The sequence below is a fragment of the Eptatretus burgeri genome, chromosome 3, assembly GCF_056783735.1.
Source record: "Eptatretus burgeri isolate ZD-2024b chromosome 3, Ebu_testis_v1, whole genome shotgun sequence".
In the NCBI taxonomy this organism is placed as follows: domain Eukaryota; kingdom Metazoa; phylum Chordata; class Myxini; order Myxiniformes; family Myxinidae; genus Eptatretus; species Eptatretus burgeri.
The window spans coordinates 85,341,097-85,364,506 of NC_140963.1; the positions used below are offsets into that span (position 1 = coordinate 85,341,097).

Genomic DNA, 23,410 nt, shown 5'->3' on the forward strand with positions numbered 1-23,410 from the left:
CACCAGCATGCTGGCACTCATTTTGCTGACCTCGGAAGGATGACAGGCAGAGTCAACCCCACCTGGTATAAATTCAACAGGTGAGTGGGATTTGAACTCAGGACCCTCAGATCCCAAGCCCACCATCCTCACCATTAAGCCAACACCAGGTATGCAGCGCTATCTGGAGTGAATACAAATGAAATAACTGTCTCAGGAACCGCTATATGTTGTGTGCCATTACCTTGAGGTGTGACGGTTTCGCATATCCATCACAATATATTTTCCATCATGTGCATTGTAAATTGACCAAATTGCTGGATTTTTTCATATAATGAAACGGAAGACCAAGAAGAAACCCGAAGAAGTGAAGAACAAAGATGGAGTCATCAGGGGGAACCTGGATAGGATTCGGGTTTCAGCCGCTACTCCACAACCCTCAAACCTATAAATTACTCTGTGTAACACACTGTGAATGGGAGATATAGCAGGGTAATTCTGTCGATTCTTCCACAAAACTTAAATGGTTAATTATTATCAAATTCAAATACAACAACAATAGATCTTCATTTATAATGTGAAAATTAATAAAGAGGGGTATATGTGGGTATTTTTTTTTGCAATTTATTGATGAAAAACATGTCATCAGTGGCACTTTCAATTAGTCGACTTAATTTAGCACACACATTTTAAATTGGAAACAAGTCTGAAGATGACGATGGCTCACGAGCGGTATTTGACGATGTGGATTGTTTCAGACGTCAAGGATGAGACAATGATAATGTTTGACCAAGTTATAAAAATGATCAACATGATGTGGTACGAGTGACGGGTTATAAGGTGCAAAATGTCGAAAACCCGGTTTCGTTCAACAACTTAAAAAAATTGACCTTTGCATAACCTTTAAAGGTCACAAAACAATGTTGTGGACATTAAAATAAGGAAACATGATACGTGCTATAGCTTATTGGAGTTAGTTCGTCGAAGAAGGTCGAAAACCCGGTTCGATTCCCACAACTTTGAAAATTTGACCTTTGTGAACTTTAAAGGTCAAAGGTCAAGGATTATGACCTTTGTTGCAAAACTTCCTCTGGAATATTCCAGGAACAATATAACGTCATATAGGCTATATGGCATTTCGCACTCCTCGGATTATCCATACTTTGATGAAATCAGCGTAAAAACAAGCTTGAAGGGGGCGCTACGGGCAAGGTGTTCGAGACAGAGCAAGATGGTTTCAAGAATTTAGGTGGGGAATGACCTCAAGATTATGCATAAAAAATATTGTCATCCCAGCTCTCAAAGTTTGGGCGGTCGTATGATTTTTATGTCAAAATTCGAAATTTTTGAAGTTCGTGACCTGATCACCTGATCAGCAGGTGCCATTGGGCTAACCAAATACCGAAACCCTGCCAGATTCGACAAACCCCTCGGAGAAGATGGATTTTTACGTCAAAATTCGCAATTTTCTAAGTTCGTGACCTTGTGACCTTGACCTTGGGACAAAAATAAAAAAATTGAGCTCCATTGGGCTATGCAGGTGTCATTGGGCTAACCAACTACCGAAAACCCCTGCCAGATTCGACAAACCCCCTAGGAGAAGATGCAAATTGAAATCGGCTACCCCCTAAAAACACAATTCGCAATTTTCTAAGTTTGTGACGATAATGAAAAATCGAGCTCCATGGGGCTATGCAGGTGCCATTGGGCTAACCAAATACTTTAACCCCAGCCAGATTCGACAAACCCCTCGGAGAAGATAATTTTTTATGTCAAAATTCGCAATTTTCTAAGTTCATGACCTTGTGACCTTGAACTTGGGATGAAAATGAAAAAAAAATCGAGCTCCGTGGGGCTATGCAGGTGCCATTGGGCTAACCAAATACCGAAACCCCTGTCAGATTCGACAAACCCCCGAGGAGAAGAAGCAAATTGAAATCTGCCAACCCCTAAAAACACATGTTTTTTGGGCGTGGCTCCGCCCATAATGGGCGCACCACGCCCATTTTCAGGAAAACACAACTCGATCATGATATAAACCTCCCACCAAAATTTTATCAGGATCGGATCAAAACCCACAGAGCTATGCTCGGACAGACAGACAGACACACAACAATAATGAATACAGTGGTCACTTATTTTTTCGTGAACCAATTAAGGTGTTAAAGACCCAGAATTCAGCTTGGGAACAAGCATTTTTGGATTCAGCATGTTCAAATTAGCATAAAAAGCTTTGATCCCAACTTTTAACACAAAATGCCTCCAGAAGTATATTCAGCCTTCTTATTGCAAAATCCGACTGGTCTAGACTCGTCAGATTTCCAGAAAAAGAGGCATCTTGAGGAAATTTAAGGTAAAATTTTGGAACAATGCTTTTTATCTTAATTTAGACATGCAGAATCCAAAAATGCCTGTTCCCAAGCTGAATTATCTATGGTTAGCCCTTTTATTAGCTCCGCCACCGAAGGTGGATGGAGTTTATGTTTTCATCCGTTTGTCTGTCTGTTTGTTTGTGAACACAATATTTCAAAAAGTTGTGAAATTTGGTGGAGTGCTGGAGTATGTGGCAAAGACAAAATGATTAGATTTTGGTGAAGATCCGAATCAGGATCTGGATCCGAGAATTTTTTTAATAGGGCGTTGGGCCACCTCGTATGCCCAGCGCCCTATGAATGTTTGCGCCGTGGCATGGAGTCCACCAGTGTCTGGAATTCTGCAGGAGGTATGCGGCACCATTATTCCACAAGAAAGTCAATCAACTCACACCTGTTTGATGGAGGTGGAAAACGCTGTCTCAGGCGTCGTTCCAGAATATCCCATAAATGCTGGATTGGGTTCAGATCTGGTGACTGAGAATGCCATGACAGATGGATAGCATCAGTGACATGATCATCAATCCATTATGTGACTCCACATGCTCTGTGGATTGGGGCATCGTCATCGTGGAAGACGCAGTACCATCAAGTCGTGATTGACATTGATCTTGCCTTCTAAGGGAATGACTGCATCCAAACCATGCCAGAAAAATGTGCCCAAAACATCACAGAACCACCAGAACCCTTCGTTGTTGGAACCAAGCATTCTTGCCTTACACTTCAAATTAATGCATGGATATGATGATCCTGGGGTATACGCTTCCACCCACCATTGCCCTTTGCTGATGATGATGTCTGGTAAGCGTGCCCCAACAACCACCCCTCTTTCAAAGTCACTGAGTTATCCTCTTTTGCAGCCATGCTAGCCATAATTATCGGTGAGGTTTCCTCTTGCAGCTATGCTAGCCATAATTATAGGCAACCAGGCATGTGCAGCATTTTTATACATGACCCTAAGTATGCTGGGATGTTATTTGCTAAATTAAAACTTGGGTCACACCTGTGTGGAAGCCTTCAAAGTCAGGCAAGAGTTACTTTCAATATAATACTTGGTGTCCCTCATTTAACCAGGTGTTTCCATTTTTTGGTCCACTACCTGTATGTAAGATGGGTGGACCAAACCAAGCTCAAAAACAGTCATTCTTAACACAATGTGGATGAGGCAGGAGAAACTGGCACATATCAGGAAGAGGCATAATGTAATGAAATTTTTCTATTTATTCAGTAATAGTAATTAACATGGAAATTGTATTATCAAACGCTGCTGTTTGCAAAGCAATTGTCCTACCTTAAAATATGCAGCCGCAACCACTGCACACATCAGTAACGCCAAAACCACACAAACGCTCACAATCCATGTGGTGTTGCTTTTATCTGAAAAGGCAAAAGGATGATGATGTTAGTTAATGCACCAACATTGGCAGTTGCGAAGTGACATTTACAAAAATTCCCAGAATTCCAAAGGTGATCAGCAAGTCCGTGGCTTAACATTCAAAATTAACGCAATTATCGAAACATTGAGATTAATTTGTCGAACAGGAATTTATTCCGAAACAATATCATGTAATGGTAAAGCTAACATGGTCCATCCTGAGGTTCAACATGTTAATCATACACTTAAAATGAGGAGGTTGTTCATTCATTCAGACACTGCAAACTTCCTTAAAATTGCTGAAATGGCACAGGGTGAGAGAGAGGTCAATCTGATAAATAGTTAGGAGATGTTTCAACATACAATTCACATGTACAGTAACAGGGTCACTCGTTTCTCTGCCGAATGCATTTGCTGCGCTGCACTGGTAGATGCCTTGATCAGGTCTCTGCACTCCCAAGATGACGAGGTTGTGACCGCGGTCCAGGAAAACGAATCGATTGCTTGGGATTATCCGGTGGCCGTTTTTGTTCCATGTGTATCGAGCCGACGTTCCGTTGAGATGCTGACACGTCAACGACATGTTGTTGTGTTCATTAACACGTGCTCGCTGCAACTGAACAGATGGCTTGGAGCAAGGAACTGGCGAGACAAAAAGGGAGAGAAATGTCATGAGCAGGTAATTGAAGGATAATGTGAAATATTTGGCCTAAACATTCCATACGAGGGGAGTTATAAACGTTCTAGGAAAGAGATACTGTACTTACAATACCCCAAGAAAATAAAAATCCGAACCAGTATTTTAAAACTTCAAATCGAGAAGTATCTCACACAGTAAAACCGCATAATCCACAAAGAACAACTGTCCATCTGCCACCCAAACAATTGTCCCTGCTAATGCAAACCATTCAACTAGAAGGCACGTGATGTGATCGGCAGGTAAATCAAAATGTGTGGAGTGTGACGAGCACTTCCCCAATCTCCATTGGACATAATCCTACACCAAACTGTCACCTCCAACCGGGAGGCCTTGGGCTGGCGACTCTGTCAGACAAAGAATATATGGTCAACATCAGTTAAACATCAAACGGAGCCACCGATCCAGATTTCAGGCTTATTTGCCCTCATCACGATGGCATATCAATAAATATCTAACCAATGATGACCACATCTGTCGTTTATACATATAGATATAATATATATCTTCTTCTTCTTCTTTCGGCTGCTCCCGTTAGGGGTCGCCACAGCGGATCATTCATATGATCCGCATAGTGATTTGGCACATGTTTTACGCCGGATGCCCTTCCTGACGCAACCCTGGTCGCCTCTTACGACACAGGGATATGGTACACCTATTTTAACCGGGGTATACACCGGCCCAGTACACTGGTACTCATTTCGCCGACCTCGGAAGGATGACAGGCTGAGTCAACCCCCTGGTGTATTAATTCAGTGGCCCAACGGGGCTTGAACTCAGGACCTGTTGGATCCCAAGCCGCTGCCCTAACCACTGCGCCAACACCAGGCTCATATAGATATAATATATATATGGTTCTGTATATAAAATAAATTTGGAGATTGAAAAAGTGTTATTGTTGCAGGAATGTGATAGGCGGTATTGGGAGTAATATGGCCGAGTTATGCCATTAGTATTGTAAATGTTTAGCGCACGTGCATGGACGGCAACTGTGTGAAAATTATAGGACACGTGTCAGAGTGTATTAGGAGAGGATAATGGTGCTCCTCCCCCCCCCTCCACCTTCATATGTGTGTAAGCTCCCACTTCCCCCCCCCTCCCGTTCTCAACTGCTGAAATCATTATTTTGTTATCTGTCTGTGTTTTCTTAATATTATGACAAACTGCCGGCCCAGCTTCACAAATCAAGTGGATCCCCCACATTATATTATCATGTGCTCGCAATGTCCACTTTTATACCACAAATAAATTATGGAGCAAACAGTTTATGGATTTTTGTACAGTAAATAATAATAAATTATTGAAGTAATCAACACCAGTTATATGAATGCGAATTCAAGAAAGTAAAATAAAAGTAGCAAACTAGTGAATATGTGAAATTTGTTTTCATCAGCTTGTTCCCTTTCTTGAAAGGCTATGAGTGGGATTCCTTCTGGTGACTCCAATGCAGTATTTGGTCTTCCATTTGATTATGTTTCCACCATACCCTGATGCTGTGTGGCCTGTGCTTCCCTGCTGACGGACCTCTGGTAGCCTGTACCTGTTGCAGTGTTTGAGCCTGAAGAGTAACTGCTGAAATCTATCTATTCGGGTTCTTCCCATCTTTGTTCTTTGTTCCTTTGTTCCTTCTTTCTACTTTTTCACATTTCTCTTTGTTAGCTTTCGTTGGACTGAGTCGGAAACGGGGCTTATGGATTTGGTTTCAATTTTTGTGTCCGTGCATGCGTGTGTGCGTCTGCAACCATATCTCAGCCATGTATGGACCGATTTTATTTGTACTTGGCCTAAGACAACACATGATGGCTTACATAAGGATGTCGTTTATTTTCGAGATCAGATCCAAGATGGCAGACTGGCAGCCATTTTGTTACTTAAATGTGTTCTCAACTATTTCTCAGACATGCATGTTCCGATTTCATTCAAACTTGGCACAAGCACAGCACATGATGGCATTCACGTGCACCTCACTTTGTTTTGTGATCTGATCAAATATGTCCGACTGATAGACTGGCGGTTATTTTAGTTGTAACCCCCTCCCCGGTATCGAAGATGTACTCACAACCATTTCTCAGACATGCATTTATCAATGTTGTTCAAACTTGGCACACAGATAAAGGATGATGGCATACATATGTGTGCCATTCCCATCTTCATTCCTATTCTTTTTTTTTTTTTTCAAGACCAGATCCAAGATGGCAAACTGGTGGCAATTTTAGTTGTAAAAAACCCGATGTTGAACACGTCCTCCACCATTTCTCAGACATGCATTTATCAATGTCATCCAAACTTGGCACATAGATAAAGAGTGATGGTTTACATATGCACATCATTTTCTTCGAGATCAGATCCAAGATGGCCGGCTGGTGGCCATTTTGTGACTTAAATGTGTCCCCAACCATTTCTCAGACATGCATGGTCCAATTTTGTTCAAACTTGGAACAAGCACAGGACATGATGGCACACACAGGCACCTCACTATATTTTGTGATCTGATTAAAGAGGGCTGACTGGCAGCCATTTTAGTTGTCCATAAATATGGGCTAGCCATTTAACTCCGTACAGCAAAATTACAAAAACCCCATACAGCAAAAAAAAACCTCAACCATGCCTTGACTTGGAACAGGCCACAATGATTCCTTAATGATAAAAAAAAATTCCTTACCTCACTCACATCATGGAATGCCTGATCATCATATCTACGAATTGCTGGATACATTGCAACAAATGCCCAGAGATGCCAGCGTTCATGGCTTTTTATCATTTCCACACATGCCATAACCTCTGAAATCTCTTAAAGTAAGCCGAATTACAAAATTTTATTTCCAGAATTGAATTTAGCAGCAGTTCCAACTGCTGAAAAAGTGTTCATTTGTCGAATTCGGACAGTTTTATATTTTGTTGTCTCCAAGAGGTGTGTAATATGACAGATCGGCAAATGTTAACCACTTGCCAAGCCAGCCGTTCCTTATCAACCATTTGGTTGGAATGCTGAAGCCACTTGGTGAGTGCTCTCCAAGGTGCTTGGTTGTTCATTTCAGTAAAAGCACCAGTGCTTTCATTCTAACACATTGATTTGACGTAAGTTTCCGGCTTTGTTGGGCCCCACGGTGCCGTGTGGTGGGTGCCTCTGGAGGTGTCTCATTTGCTGAAAATGTGCAATTTTATTTTTTCAGGACATCGCTTTGTTTAACCTTTTTGCGCAATCTGCTTTCATAATGTGTTGTTGGTTGTGCTATCCATATGCAAGTTTCAGAAGGTGGAACAGAGGTCTCGAAGTATTAACCTCTATTTCTGTAAGGGTGGTCACGAATCATTGACCAAGGTGTGAAGTTGTCTTGTTCTCCAAGTTTTGTTCCGAGGGCTCTTTTGAGGACCGTCACTGAGCCCCGGATAGCTTCCCACTGCAGTTCGTTTGAGGGAATATTTCAAGGAATGTTTTTTTAAGATCACTGCAAGGTTCTTCTTCATCATTCCCATTGCTCCAATGATCACTGGCACAATTTCGGATCTCTTCAACTTCCAGGATTCTTTACTTCATTTTTGAGATCTTGGTATTTGGTTATTTTCTTGATTTCACTGGGTACTGAAACCTCAATTAGTGTGTGTGTGTGTGTCTTTGTTTCAGTGTGTCTCCTCCATAACCCCAAAACCATGAAACCTATTACCCTGAAACTTTGCATGCATACAAAAGGAATCCCAAGGTGGTGCATGAATGAAAACTGGGTGTTTGGTTTAATTAAAACAACCCTTTTGAAGATAATTAACGGCCTAATTTAATTATATCCTTTATCAGGCGCATCCTCGATTCGCCATTTTATGGGGGACTGCTCAATAATGCCTTGAGTTGGAACAGGCCACAATGGTTTATCAACCATAAAGCACTAAAAATGTTTTTTTTTTTTTCACTTTCCTCACTTACATCATTGAATGCCTCATCTACATTCCTGCAAATCGCTGCATACATCGCTTTTGTAAGTGCTATAGTTTTCAAATTAGGACCTTGGAGTGATTACATGCATTATATTCTGCGATTTTCCACGATCTACTCTCACAGACTAATTCAAGTATATCATCAAAATATAATTTGAGTTTGGAGAATCGATTGGATCACCAACTAGATAACTCAAAATCTGGAGTGAAATCTGAAAATGTTAAGAAACCGGCAATATTTAGTTTTTTTGCGGGGATATGCCATTACCAATCAGCTTGTTATTGCTTGCCAAGCCAGCCGTTCCTTGTCAACCACTTCATTGGAGTGCTTGCTTGAATGCATAAGTCACATGCCAAGCGACCAACTCTGCTTCAGTCGATAGCGGTACAGTTCGTGTCCCGATAGGGATGTACAGTCGGCACATGCTTCAAGTTCTGGAGGTACTTAGACAGCACACACGGATGGGTACATACGAGTATATTTGGATTTGTAAAAGGACTCTCTGCAGGTCTGTATGCATGCCAGCATGCTTGGATGCAGGTACCAGGGTGGCTAAGTTTCATCCCCTATCTTATGATGATGATGGGTGGTGGAGGGTTTAACTTTTAACCTCAGCAGCGAACAAGCGATCATGTTTTCCTTTGTCCTTGTGACTGTTTCTAAAGCAACTGGTAATTTTATATGAATTGGTTGTGCTTTATGAAAGTTATATGGCTTCTCTTTGTGAGTGTCAAAGCAAAATATTTGATTACACCCGATTTTCGAGCCGTTTGCCCTATTAACGTGTTTTCGAAGTTACAGAGGCAAATTTTTTCCACCCGCATCACACGATGTGTGTGTGTGTGTGTGTGTGTGTGTGTGTGTGTGTGTGTGTGTGTGTGTGTGTGTGTGTTTGTGTGTGCGCGCACGCACGCGTGAGTGTGTTTTGTTTAAAAAGAGCATAACATTCTCTCTGCTAACTCCCCTGGCCCCATCCCTCGCTCACTTTGTCCCATCCTCGCTCCACCCCCTCCTAAAAGAGGGAAACATCCTCCTCCCAAACCTCCCTTTCTCCCCTCACCCCACCCCTCCCTCTCTCTCCACCCTCTCTCTCGCTCTCTCCCAATGTATCTGGACTGTGTTTATGGATGGATGTTGGTTTTCTCCGGACATTTTCGGATGGTGATTATCTCCACATGTATCCAGACGGTGGTTATCTCTGCAGGTATCCAGATGGTGGTTATCTACAAATGTGTCTGGACGGTGGTTATCTCGACATGTGTCTGGACGCTGGTCATCTCCATACGTGTCCGGATGGTGGACCCTCCCCTCACACTGCCTTACTGTGAGCCTCCCCTCACGCTGTCCTATCTTGTGCTCCCCTCCTGCTGCCTTCCCTTCCCCTCCCCTCACACTTCCATCCCCTCCCTTCATGCTGCCTTCCCTTCCCCCCTTTCTTTCTCTCCTCCCTCCTTCATATCCTCATCAGCAAAGCGATGGGTTGTATTTGCTAGTGTATAATGTTTTAATGATATTTATGATGTCATTGGTCATGTGGTGTGGCAGCCATGTTGGAAAAAAGGAAAAACTTTGGATCTCTATCTCTGAAACTGCACCATGGAAAAACTCCGCATGGGGAATAAGTGTGATTTTTTTTTTAATGAAGTCATAGGTGCCTTCGTTATGACATCATAATTGCATACGTACAATGCTACATTCGATCAGTATGAAAAATTTTGAGGGTCATCGAGGGATAAATTGGTCGCCATAAAAAAATTGATGCCATCGGTCATGTGGTTTGGCAGCCCTATTTTTTGTTTTTTTTAAAACACCTTAAAAAATCTTCTCCAGAATGGCTGCACAGATCAAGGGGAACTTTATATACATGTTCCCCAAGCCTTAGAGATACCAGGATGTTTACGAATAATTGATAGGTCACATGGTCTGGCAATCATATTGGATAGAACGAAAATGTTAAGAGAATTATTTCTCTTGAACCGCTGCATCGATCGACATGAGTTTCACAATTATGATGTCGTGGTGATGGGGAATATGTGTTTTAAATTTCAACCTGATTGGGATGCATGGTCTGGCAGCCAAAATCATTTAATTTCTTGAATCTTGGTTCTTTTTTATTTTTATTTTCTTAAATAAGGCTCACTTGGCTGTGCCTGGATGGGGTTGAGGGTAGAGGAGTAGCATCTGAAACCCGAATCATTTCCAGGTTCCTCCTGATGATTTCATCTTTACTTTTTTTTGTTTGGATTTCTTCTGATTACTCCAATGCAGCACTGTACCGATTTGATCTTCCATTTGATTTGAATTTAATCCCATTCTGAATTCAATTGAATAACAAAAAAATGTCATGGGTTAGGGTCAAGTGTCCGATCAAAGCGGGACATTTTGCTACCCGGTCATCACTGCCAGCAGTTATAAAGTGTCAGTTCTAGTTTTGTCTCTTATTAATTATGTAACACACCAGCACACAAGCACCAATCAAAATAAATCCTGCCAAGGGTCTGCAATCGCTGATTGCTCTTTCTTTTTTTCTTTGTTTGCTTTGCTTTTAACTTCCACTTAAAATGGGTGAAATTCATCGTTTTGAAAATTTCGAATTATTCCCACTCAGATTTCATCACCATAATGCATATTGTTAAGTTATTTTAAACTTTCTTTGTTGGTTTTTCATCAGTCAGAATGATAAGTGAGAATAAAGTCAGGATGATTAGTTACATTATATTATGTATCTGCATATGTGCTGTTTTTTTAATTAATAACACATCATTATCGGTATACATCCAACCTTTTCATTGGTATTGAAATTGATGGAGCTGACATCACCTTCGTCACCCATCCTTGCTACTCTGTATAATAGGGTGAGCAAAAATCACTTCCACTTCGCTGTGAAACTCCATGTTGGATTATTTGGTTTTAACCTCGTTTAAAATGAGTGAAATGAAACATTTTGAAAATTTTGAATTATTCTCACTCAGATTTCAACATTACCATAATGTTGTTTAATTTCTCTATATACAAGATGATATATAACACCAGCTACCACCAGGGGTGCGATATGACAGTCATTTCCAGAGAGAGAGAGAATTGGGGTCTTCTCATTCTATTACATATTCATATTACAGTTAATTTTACCTAATAAGAGCCAGGTAAAACGAACTGTATTAGAAATATACATCAATGATATCATCGAGAAAACATGTCGTCCCCACTATGGATGTTTGTGTCGAAACGCACATCTCCCTAAACCCCATCACATTGAGTTATCCTCTGTCAGTGAGTCTTTTATATCCTTTTAAAGAAAGCAACCTTGCGGGCCGAGTGAGGCAGTAGTTTCGGTGTACTCAGGTGAAGACTCGAACATTCGGGATAGGTCACGAAGGTTTTTGGCAGGGCTCTGGCTTGAGCGACGCCTAAACGGCCAATTGGCTGATAGCAGGCAGGCCTGGGTGACATCACGGGGCAGAGCATAGACCAAGGCATTAAAAGGGGCCACAGACAGTAAGTACAATCAGTCGAGGATTTGTGCCGAGTCTGCGGTGCAGTTGAGTCTCAGGCTTGGCTGGGAGCTACCTTTACTGAGAAACTCGAGCATGAAGGCTAGTACCTCCCATCATAACACCATCCGATCTTCTCCAGACAAGTGCGGCAGCCCCAGCATCTCGCCGAGCCCCCTCCCCTTCTGTCATGCAGAAGCATGGTTCCTGCCCGAGTTGGACTTGCGGCGCCTGCATGGGCCACAATTGGATATTCCGTGTCCCGTCAAAACTCTCTTGTGTTTCTCCTGTGGCGTGGCTGAGGTCTTAAGGTAAACAGATCTGCCGTCTGTACGATACCCCAGACTGTATCAGTATCCCCTGGACTGGACTGTATCCAGACTGCATATGTATAAATAGAACTGTATCTAAAATTGTATGAGTGCCTTTCCTGTTCTCCTCCCTCCCCATTTAAATACACATCCTCTAACGAACTGGATCTCTTGAGTGATACGAACTGTTATGATTTCTGAAGCAGAATAGCCGCATTTGAGAGGATATTCTGGTTCATGGCACTTAATTCACCATTACTAAATTTACAATTTACCCCCTCACTGGCAAAACCACTGCTCGAGTTTATATCTTGTTCATGTCCCAGCAAGACAGGGTACACAGGTGCGTCACTCAATTGGCCCTGGCATTCCAGACGAAACTAGGTAGAAGTGGGTAGGCTCCTAATCCGGCCGGAAACATCCTGGACGTTTGCCCAACGTGATACCCTCAAATATATATATGTATGTATGTATGTATGTATGTATGTATGTTATATATATATATATATATATATATATATATATATATATATATATATATATGTATGTATATATATATATATATATATATATATATATATATATATATATATATATATATATATATATATATATATATATATATATATATATAGTCATGTTCCCACCGACTAACACTGGCTTTGGGCAGATGGACCAAACTGACTTGTACTCCCTTGGACTGCATTTGAACAATGGCTGCTTTGCACGCGCGGAAATTGCAGAAGCACATGAGGCTCTTAACTCTTTTAAATCCAACTGGTTTATTTCCCGAATTCCGACCAAATAAATGAACGAGGAATGGTTGAACAGATGCAGGAATATGACAACAGGTTGAGGTGGGGAAGAAAGGGGGAACATGGAATCGATAAACAAATAATTATATTCACGAGACTCTGAAAACTATGGTACCACACACCAGATATAATCACATACGGGGAAAGGGAATGAGAACCGGATGAAGCCTTAGCTCTGCTGGTGGATAAGAAGGCAATGAGGAGGCGATGAGACAATGAAATCCACAGGAAGGACAACAAAGGTACGCAGCAGGAATGACGAGGGCACACGGCAGGAACGACAAGGGCACACGGCAGGAACGGTGAGGGCACACGGCAGGAACGACGAAGGCACACGGCAGGAACGACGAAGGCACACGGCAGGAACGACGAAGGCACACGGCAGGAACGACGAAGGCACACGGCAGGAACAACGAAGCACCCTGCAGTAATGATGAAGCACACGGCAGGAATGATGAAGGGCAAGGCAAGAATGATGATGCAGGGCCACTGCAAGAGCACGCACAGGAGAAAGCAGGGAAGCAGGTAGGGAGGCACCACAGACAGAGCAACTGTTTTCTCTGCAGCACATTCTCTCTTTCTATGTTGGTGCAATCCCTCCTCTCTGGTCAGACTTGACTCCCACTTTACTCCTTCTTGTTCTGCTTCATGCCCAACTCCCGTCTACTCGCTCTTGTGAGAGGTCCAAAAATTCTGCCCTCCGCAAAGGCGAGCTCCACCTCTTCAGAGGCGATCCAAGGCACCCCCCCTCTCTCTCTTTGCTTAGGCCTCACCTCGGGAGCCTCATCCGGTGGGACATACAAGAGGTGAAATATACACTTGTCTTAACCTTAACCCCTAACTAATTATTACCATGCACCATCCCCCGTATGCTGCACTTTTAAACAAGACGATCCTTAAGTAACGTTTCCCTGCTTAATCACATCGAGATGGGCTAACTACTCATACACAGACCATACTATATACATTTCTATCTGTTCTAAAGTAATATCTACCCTCCCTCCCCCCCCACCACTCCAACTTCCCTCGAAAACAACAATATTACTCGTGGCTTTGGAGATTATTAATTATACTTGGAATGGTATTCCATGAATTCCAATATCATTGTACTCACCCATCACCGTCATGTTCACCGACACTGCAATCGTGATTTCGGTCACCTCGTTCTGTACAAGGCATGTGTATTGTCCAGAGTGATTCAGTGCAGCAGAGTTTGTCACCAACCATTCGCCATTCCGCTGTGAAGAACTATGGAATATTTTTTGCTGAAATTTCCACACGGGTTGTCTCCATGGACGGGAATTGAAGACACACTTCATTTTAAGCTTCTCACCTTTCTTAACATAGCAAATTCCATTTTCAGTCACATACTGACTGAGTATTTGCAGATCTATACCTTCGGGGCCATCTGCAAAAAGTGACAAATAAAACACATTGTCGTTGTCTAAGGTCTTTTCACTAAGACGCATCTCAATAGCACTCAAAAGACTTCTTCGAATATTACTTTTTAAGGTCTTTAAATACCAGTATAATGTCAAACAATAGTGAATTGTTTTCTAGCTGGCCACCAAAGCTTCCAAGTTGCTTTGGTAAACAAAGGATGCTGGTCTATTGTCTCAGTGAGAAATTGTCCAGGTATGACCACTTGAGCAGAGACCTCATCAATACTGTGTTCTCGCCACAAATGGAATGAAACATGAGGTGAAGGTATGAATTATGATCAAGAAGTTCTGATCAGATCTATTTTAAGCCATTTATTCATATACGGGGGAAAGGGAACGATTGTAAGCCATGAAAGTTGGAAGTTAACATATCTAGATATATTAAAGACAGAGATGGCTGTCCATTCGTCTGTTCATGGTTTCCGCTAATTGGCTGTGTGAGGCTTTGTGCAATGTCACAGTGGGGATCATTAACATCTGTCAACTAATGTCAGAAGACAGGACGACCAGTTTAATGCGAAGGAACGACACATGAATTATTGTTGATTCACCCTGTCTGTGAAACACCAGGATGACATTTTATAGCTGGGTAGACATTCAAACCCAGACGAGAAAGCTTAAATACAAGTGTGGGTACCTTGAGGTCATCCTGTCGGTCAGGTTGCATCGTAACGCACTGTTAATAAACAAACTGCGATTCCCTGTTGTATGTATCCATTAAAAATGTATCATATAAAAGTAGAATCAGAATCCAAAAACATCGCTACTGATGTCCTTGGGAGGCATTAAATAAAAATCTGGCATACAATAATGGCAACCTTTAAAAGAGTGAAAAAAGTGAATTTTGGTGCCAAAATGTTAGTCCTCCAGAGCTGATTAATTTAATAATATCGAATGAGGAAAAAAAAGAATCTCTCTGTCCTAATTTTTCTCGATTTCACTCTATATTTCAACATACTTATTTAAGCCATGAGTTCCGATTCTCAAATAAGGAATCAGATTTTGAATATCAGTTTTTAATAAGCCTTTCCGATACATTATTTAATCTTGATCGGAGCCAATCACATTGCACCGAGCCTGACACAGCCAATCAGCATAAACCACGAACAGACAAATGGACAGCCATCTCTGTCACATATACAATATATATATATATATATATATATATATATATATATATATATATATATATATATATATATATATATATATATATACATATACATACACACACACACACACACACACAAGCGAGGTGTGCTTACACATTGTGTAAGCATACAAACCATGTTTCTCATTGTCTCGGATCGCTCACCTGCATTTGATTTTTCATTTATTTATTTTTAATTATTATTTTCATTGATTAATATTTTCATTTACGGATACTTTCCATAAATAAAAAATAAATGACTTTCCGTCAAGATTTCTGAGGTTGTATACAGTACGTACTGTATTCGGCAATCACACCGACTCCAATCTGCCGATTCCGGAAAAATTGCTGATATTGGCCAAACGTGTGTGTGTGTGTGTGCGTGTGCGTGTGCGTGTGCGTGTGCGTGTGCGTGTGCGTGCGTATTTATCGTTGATTGGTATCTACAAATGCGGGTTTCAGAATGTGGAATGGAGTGCTAGCAGGGCAGACTCAAAGTATCCACCTTCATTTCAGTAAGGGGTCAAGATTCATGGACCAAACTGTGAAGTTTTCTGTTTTCAAAGTTTTGTGCCGAGGACTCTCTTCAGGATCGTCGCTGAGCCCTGGACAGCTTCCACCTGCAGTTCCTTTGGAATAATATTCCGAGAGCTGGTTTTTAGCTCACCTGTAAAGTAGTTCCAGGAAGCTTACGGGATGGCGCGTCATCCGTCCGTCCACAAATTCTTGCAACTTCTTCTCAGAAACTACACAAAGGATTTCAATGAAATTTGACAAAAACCTTCATCACGCATAATGGCATAGAAAAAAGGTCTGGAGGGGTCTACAGAAGGAGTTTACGGGGGTGGGTTTCCTCCCCAAAGAGTTATTTGCTTTCTTCTGAAACGATGCACAAAATTCCGATGAAACTTCACGACAACCTTCATCACCCATGACGTACCAAAGTTTGTTCATGACATTAGAAAAAGCTGCTGTAAAGAGATTTAAGGGTGTTTGCCCCCCAAAATATGTGTTTGCTTTCTTCTCTTCTCTTCTCTTCTCTTCTCTTCTCAGAAAACTTCTCAGAAACTTCTCTTCTCTTCTCAGAAACTACATGCAATTCCGATGAAACTTAACCACCATTTTCACCACCCATGATGTACCAAAGTTTGTTCACAAAATTAAATAAAAGTTAGGGTCTAAGGGGTTCAGTTGGGGGGTGCGTTGCCCCCCAAAACACGTATTTGCTTTCTTTTCTGAAGCCACACACACAATTTCGATGAAACTTGACCACGACCTTTATGACCCGTGATGTACCAAGGTTTGTTCATGGCATTAAAAAAAAAATCCATGGATATTTACTTTCTTCTCCATTATATATTGTGTGGGTCATCCATGCCTACCAGTGGTTGCCTTAATATGTTATCCAGCCGCTACCAGATGAGCGTCCAGGGGAATTGCCTCTATGTTTAATATCTCTGTGAGGTTCTTTGTCATTATTCCTGCAGGTCCAGCTATCACTGGTACAATTTTGGCATTCTTCAGCTTCCAGGATCTTCTCATTTCATTCTTGAGGTCTTGGTGTTTGGTCATTTTCTTGATTTCTGCATCATTTAATCCAAAATCACTGGTATTAACACCGCAATCAGCAATGCCTTCTTCTCTTTTTTGTACCTAAGTATGATATCTGGTCACAACGCATTGTTTTCGATGTTCATGCTCGATGGGATCATTAGTTTGTACGTGAGCGGTAGATACTTCCATGTTTTCAGGGATTACTTTTGGTTCATGTTCCCACAAATTTTCTGGAACTGGGACATCAAAGTTTTTGCAGCAGATTACATTATAAACTCTGTTGTGTCATTGTGTGTACAGCTGTTCTGACATGAGTTTGTTCTTGTGTGTGTGTTCAGTCATTAAGCAAAACACATCATTCTCTTTACTAACATAATAACTTTTAAACTTTGTTTTCATAATAATCTATCTCTATCTCTATCTCTATCTCTATCTCTCTCTCTCATCCTTCCCTTCCACGGTACAGTAACGTTTAGTGAGGCATAGCTCTCCTCACTTCCCCCCCACCTTCCTCGCTCTTCCCTCCTTCTAGGCTTCCCCTCCCTCCTGCCTCCTCTCTCTCGCATCCCTCTCTCCTATCTTCCTCTCTCTCCGTTCCCTCCCTCTCTCATTAATCCTCCCTGTCAGCAAAGCGACGAGTTGTATTTGATCATATATATATGAGCAAATACAACCCGTCGCTTCGCAATATATATATATATATATATATATATATATATATATATATATCTTCTTCTTCTTTCGGCTGCTCCCGTTAGGGGTCGCCACAGCGGATCATCCGTATGATCCGCATCGTGATTTGGCACATGTTTTACGCCGGATGCCCTTCCTGACGCAACCCTGGTCGCCTCTTACGACACAGGGATATGGTACACCTATTTTAACCGGGGTATACACCGGCCCAGTACACTGGTACTCATTTCGCCGACCTCGGAAGGATGACAGGCTGAGTCAACCCCCTGGTGTATTAATTCAGTGGCCCAACGGGGCTTGAACTCAGGACCTCTTGGATCCCAAGCCGCTGCCCTAACCACTGCGCCAACACCAGGCATATATATATATATATATATATATATATATATATATATATATATATATATATATATATATATATATATATATATGAAAGCGGAAGACCAAGAAGGAATCCAAAGAAGTCAAGAGCAAAGATGGAGTCATCAGGAGGAACCTGGATAGGATTCGGGTTTCAGCCACTACTCCACAACCCTCAATCCCATACAGGCGCAGCCAAGTGAGCCTTACAGAAAAAAATTATGTGAGAATTCACTTCTCCTTCGAGATGTCGATAACGAAAGAGAGGAATAGAGAGTAAAAGCGATGAAAGAGAAGAAAAAGCCAGAATTAGAATGAAAAAAGAGAATTATGAAAAAAAAAATGAGTGAAGAATTGTGGGGGAAAAAAGTATAAATAAATACATGGGAAAGACGTGTAAAAGGAACAAAGAACAACGATGTCGGGAAGAATCCGGAAAGATAGATTTCAGCAGGTACTCCCCAGGCTCAATGGAGCAACATGTACAATCCACCAGAGATCTGTAGTAGATTTGATCTTTGACATCCATATTAGATATCCGTCTGTATTTTAGAGTTATGACAATTGTTGTGTTAATATAATATCAATACGAGTTCTCTTCCAAGGAATGTCAATGCAGGAGGAGGCAATTCGGACCATCAAGCCTGCACAGTGAATAACAACCTATGGCTGCTTGTCCATGCTCTATCCTTTTAAAGGTTGAGCATCAAGCAAGGAAGCAGCACGTACCATTTTAGTCTTCGGTTTGGCCTGTACATACATTATATACTCCAACGACCATCGTTATGGATATGTCCAGGACAGGTAAGATATAATGACATAATATCTTCCTACTTGCAAATTGTAAAGGCATTAGAACTGTAATATTTTACTCACAGTAAATCTCATTGCACAAGGAATGTAAAGTCGATTTCACTCTCAGTATTAACGACCACTTATAGTAAATGTTCACTTACAAAAAATGGCCACGTTGAAGTAGTCGCTTTCCGTGCTCCCATATTTTGTGGTGGCAATACAGGTGTATTTTCCTTCATCTTCTTTTTCCAAAGAAGTGATTGCAAGGATTCTGTTGGTTGGAAATGTAAAGCGATCTTTACTTTGCAAACGAGTGTCATTCCTGGACCATGTGACCCCAACAGATGGAGCTTTGATTTGATCACACGTGAGGTTCAAATTTTGACCAACAACCTGATTGTAAGAACTTGGCTCAACCGATGGCTTTGCGGCTGGAAAGACACAATGGTGACACAGGAGTCAATCACAGGTATTGATATTGAACAAAATATAATAATTGTTTTCGAAGAAAAGTACTATAACTACCTCAAAAATTGATGTGATAGCAACACAAAAGCCTATTTTTTGTGATTTGTTCAAGTCCTGGGCGTCCGAAAATGGATATACCAAAAATAACGTTGAGTAGTTTTATTGTTATTCGAGATAATGACATAAATACACACACACACACACCAGACTTATGTTTTAGTTTGTTTAATTTTAATGGGATAGTTTTGAGATTCTCGCATTATTAATAAACTTCTACATATCATCCATCATTCGCAATAATCAATCTAATTCGGCGTTCAAATTCTGAGAAAACATTTTCTAACACAGCTGAAGGGATCGATGACACAGTATCAACAATGCAATGCTTAAGTTCTTCAAGGTCCCTTGGTTTGTTCGTGTAGACTTTACTTAAAAAGAAAAACTCCTGACATAAAAATCTAAAGGTGTTAAGTCGGGTGAAAGAGCGGGCCATTTCATAGGTCCTCCTTGACCAATCCAACGGTCGGGCAAAGTTTGATTTAAAAACACTAACAATTCGAGCAAAGTGAGGTGGTGCTCCATCCTATTGAAACACAGCTCTTTGTAACAACTCAGGATTTTCTTGGAGTTGTGAAACGAAGAACTCTCGTCGCATGTTGATGTACGAAATGGTGGTGACAGTGTAATCATCAAAGAAATAGGGTCCACAGATGCGAGAACATGACATGGAACACCCGACGTTTACTTTAGGTGAATCACTTTCGTGTTCATACAATTTATGCGGATTTTCTTCTCCCCATATCCTATAGACAGGTCTCTGCCAGGCAAAAACTGCCCTTTTTTCCAGTCAAGGTTTTCTCTGTTGATTTATGTACTTTGGAACATACTCTTTCAAATAAGCTTCTGGGCCACCCTGAATTTTGCCGCAAATCCAATATGGCTGCCCCAGATATTTCAATGCACAGCAAACTTTTTTTCTGGTGCATTTTACACCCCATAAATGTATTACCAACAGATAGAAACATGATGACAAACTACACAAATATCATATTGGAATTGTTCTATGACGTCTCCTTGATGTTGAAATGACGTCATAGTCGATCGATCGATATCAGAAATTCAATGTACTGCAAACTTTTTTTCTGGTGCATTTTACACCCAATAAATGTATTACCAACAGATAGAAACATGTCACTAAACTACCACAATAACCCTTTATTTCTATTCTGTGACGTCTCCTTGATGTCAAAATGACGTCATAGCAATGCGATAGCCCCCATAATTTCAAATTTTATCAAACTTTTTATTCTATAACCAATAATATCAAATCAGCAGTCTAAGTCACTTTGGATTTACTATTTTCTACTGTATAAAAAGGTTTCAAGTGATTTATGTATTTCCCTCTCTCCATGGTCATATTTCCTCAGCTTCCCTTTTATTTTAGAATCCTTAACATCAGGACAGGCAGGAAAGATTCCAGGATTCCTGAGAAGATTCAGCGAATCCACATTTGACTACAGATAAAGACAATGTCAGCTTTTGAACAGGTGTAAACTGTTGCACAATGGCATCTACACCAATTTTGTGTTTAAAGAGTGATGAATTGCATTTGTGTTGTCTGTGTAATGAACGTATCGACAAAGGTGAGCCATCTTCAAAGTTAACTCAGGATGGATTGCAGTCTATTCGAGCACTGGCAGAAAGATGGGTAAAAATTGACAAGAGTTTATGTACTCAGGCACCCTATGTTGAATTCCTGTCTGCTGCAGAGCGTCTTTCTCGCGCAGGCCAGGATGTCTATGGTCTATGTTCATGAGAACTGCAGAATCACATTTCGAAACAGAATCACCCAAAAGGAAGCCCAGTCCAAAAAACTGCTGCCGTCGAGTTCAGGGACAACTGGTTCGCATGAGTCCAATGAAGATGTTGCTAATCCCCCGTACAGGATACGTAGAGGGTCCCTTCCAACGAAGAAAATCTGTTTTATCTGCAATGTGCAAACAGCAGATGACAGCAAACCCTTCAATGGTGGTGGTCCAGGCCGATGTTCTGAGAAAAATGCAGTATCAAAAATCCTGCAAGCTCGGGATGTGAAAATAAATGATGAAACTGACAAGTTGCATGCTGCCGCAAAAATAATTGATGTAATTCTTAGTGGTGCGTTCTATGACGTTTTTGCAGTGGATGTGTATTACCATAAGACTTGCTATGATAAGTTTTCTTACACTTATGAGCGGAAGCTTCCAGCAGAGGAGGATGGATTAGTTTCAGAGGTCATGGATGGCTTTTTCAAACTGTTCCAATGCATGGTCATCAAGGATCTGAATGCCTATTTTCTGACAGAGTTAATTGATGATATAAAGGAGATGAGTGAAGAATATGATGTTAAGGACCCTCCGATTTCAAAAACCTATACTTTGAAAAAATGCCTGACTGAGAGATTTGGAGATGCCATTGACTTTCACTTGCTGGGAAACCGGCTGGTCGTCCACTCTTGTGCGGTCAATCCACTTTCGTACTCTGCGGCTACATTACAAGGAAATGGACTTCATGAATTTGATCTGACCAAGGCATTTGCTCGGCTAATTCGTCGAAAACTTTCACAGAGGGAGGCTGTAAAATGGCCGTTAGAACCAGACGAAGTGTTTACTCTACTTGATAGTCACAGACCACTCCACTGTATTTGCAATGCCATTTTTTTTTTTGTATACCTTGGTCGAGGCTTGTATGAGAGCTAACACACAACTCACAGCAAGGAGGCATGAGACAAGAGGGGCGGGAGTGGAAGGGACAAAACAGTGGGGAACAGACACATTCGGTGAACTGTGGAAGGGAGAGGGATGGGGATGGGACGGGGAACATGGCGAAGAGAAGATGGACATTTCAGGGACTTTCAGGAAGGAAAGCAGGAGAAATGAAGGAAGTGGGCTTGGGTGGATTATTGGGGGTAGAAAAGATCGAGGATTTGGATGGGGGAAGATAAGAGGTGGTGGTGAACAGCTGTTTTGAAAGCCTGGAGGGAAGAATGGGAAAGAATAGAGTGAGGAAGTTTATTCCAAAGGCGGGAAAAAAGAGGAATGAAAGAGTGAAGATGAGCAGTGATTCGTGATTTTGGTAGTTTTACCAGAAGGGGGTTGTTGGCGGACCTTGAGCGCCCTGTGGAAATGTGGTGGGGACAAATCGCAGAGAGAGCAGGGGGCAAGGCTGGAGAGGAGTCGGTAGAAGACAGAAAGACCACCGACCAACCTGCGGTGATTGAGTGAGAGGCCCAAAGACTCAGCTTCATTGCGGGAGATGCCGATGATCTTAAATGCCCTGGTTTCGACAGCGTGAAGCCGAGAAAGGTGGGAGGCAGGAGCACCAGCCCAGAGGGGAGAGCAGTACTCCATCAGGCTACGGACAAAAGCTTTGTAAGTGGTCAGGAGCTCAAGAGGGCCGAGGAAGGACTTAGCACGACGGAGGATTCCCAGTCGGCGACTGGCTTTTGAGGCGAGGTTGGAAATGTGACTTTCCCAGGAAAGGTCATGGCAGATAGTGAGACCTAGAAGCTTGAAAGAAAAGACTTCTTCCAGAGGATTGTTGAGAAAGTGGATGGGGGGTTTTGTAAACGGTCCTTTCGAAGAGACATAGTGAGAGTGTGAGATTTGTCTGGATTGAAAGACATGTTCCACGTGTTGGACCAGTTTGTGATTTTATCCAGATCTGCAGTGAGCGAAGAAGCTGCTGCTTGCCGGTCTGAGGGATGACAGATGGTACGGCAGAGGGTGGAGTCGTCGGCAAAGAGAAATAGAGGATTTTCCAGAGAGTCGGAGAGATCATTGATGAAAACCAGAAAAAGAACAGGGCCCAGAACGCTACCTTGAGGAACTCCAGCCTGCACAGGAAGAGGGGATGCAAGAACTCCATTTAGGGCCACACGTTGACTGCGACAGGAGAGGAAGTCTGCGAGCCATGAGTGGAGATGGCCTTGAATACCA

At 41.7% G+C, this 23,410-nt stretch overlaps 2 protein-coding genes and 1 pseudogene across 2 annotated transcripts in view; 2 read left to right on the plus strand and 1 right to left on the minus strand.

Annotated features, from left to right (window-relative positions):
- The first annotated feature begins 4,079 nt into the window (after nt 1-4,079).
- The window catches only part of LOC147030353 (matrix metalloproteinase-19-like), a 59,701-nt gene continuing 40,370 nt past the window's right edge, over nt 4,080-23,410 (plus strand). Inside the window, exons 1-2 of the mRNA XM_085874304.1 lie at nt 4,080-4,405; nt 9,559-9,678. Of these exons, the coding sequence (XP_085730430.1) occupies nt 4,097-4,405; nt 9,559-9,678 (429 nt within the window). The 5' untranslated portion in view covers nt 4,080-4,096. The remainder of the gene's footprint in view (nt 4,406-9,558; nt 9,679-23,410) is intronic.
- LOC147030354 (cell adhesion molecule CEACAM1-like) overlaps nt 4,230-23,410 on the minus strand; it is a 32,357-nt gene continuing 13,176 nt past the window's right edge. Inside the window, exons 3-6 of the mRNA XM_085874306.1 lie at nt 19,127-19,396; nt 14,086-14,379; nt 11,658-11,793; nt 4,230-4,368 (exon numbers count right to left, since the gene is read on the minus strand). Coding sequence (XP_085730432.1) covers nt 11,762-11,793; nt 14,086-14,379; nt 19,127-19,396 — 596 coding nt within the window. The 3' untranslated portion in view covers nt 4,230-4,368; nt 11,658-11,761. The remainder of the gene's footprint in view (nt 4,369-11,657; nt 11,794-14,085; nt 14,380-19,126; nt 19,397-23,410) is intronic.
- On the plus strand, nt 20,998-22,171 carry LOC147030355 (uncharacterized; annotated as a pseudogene).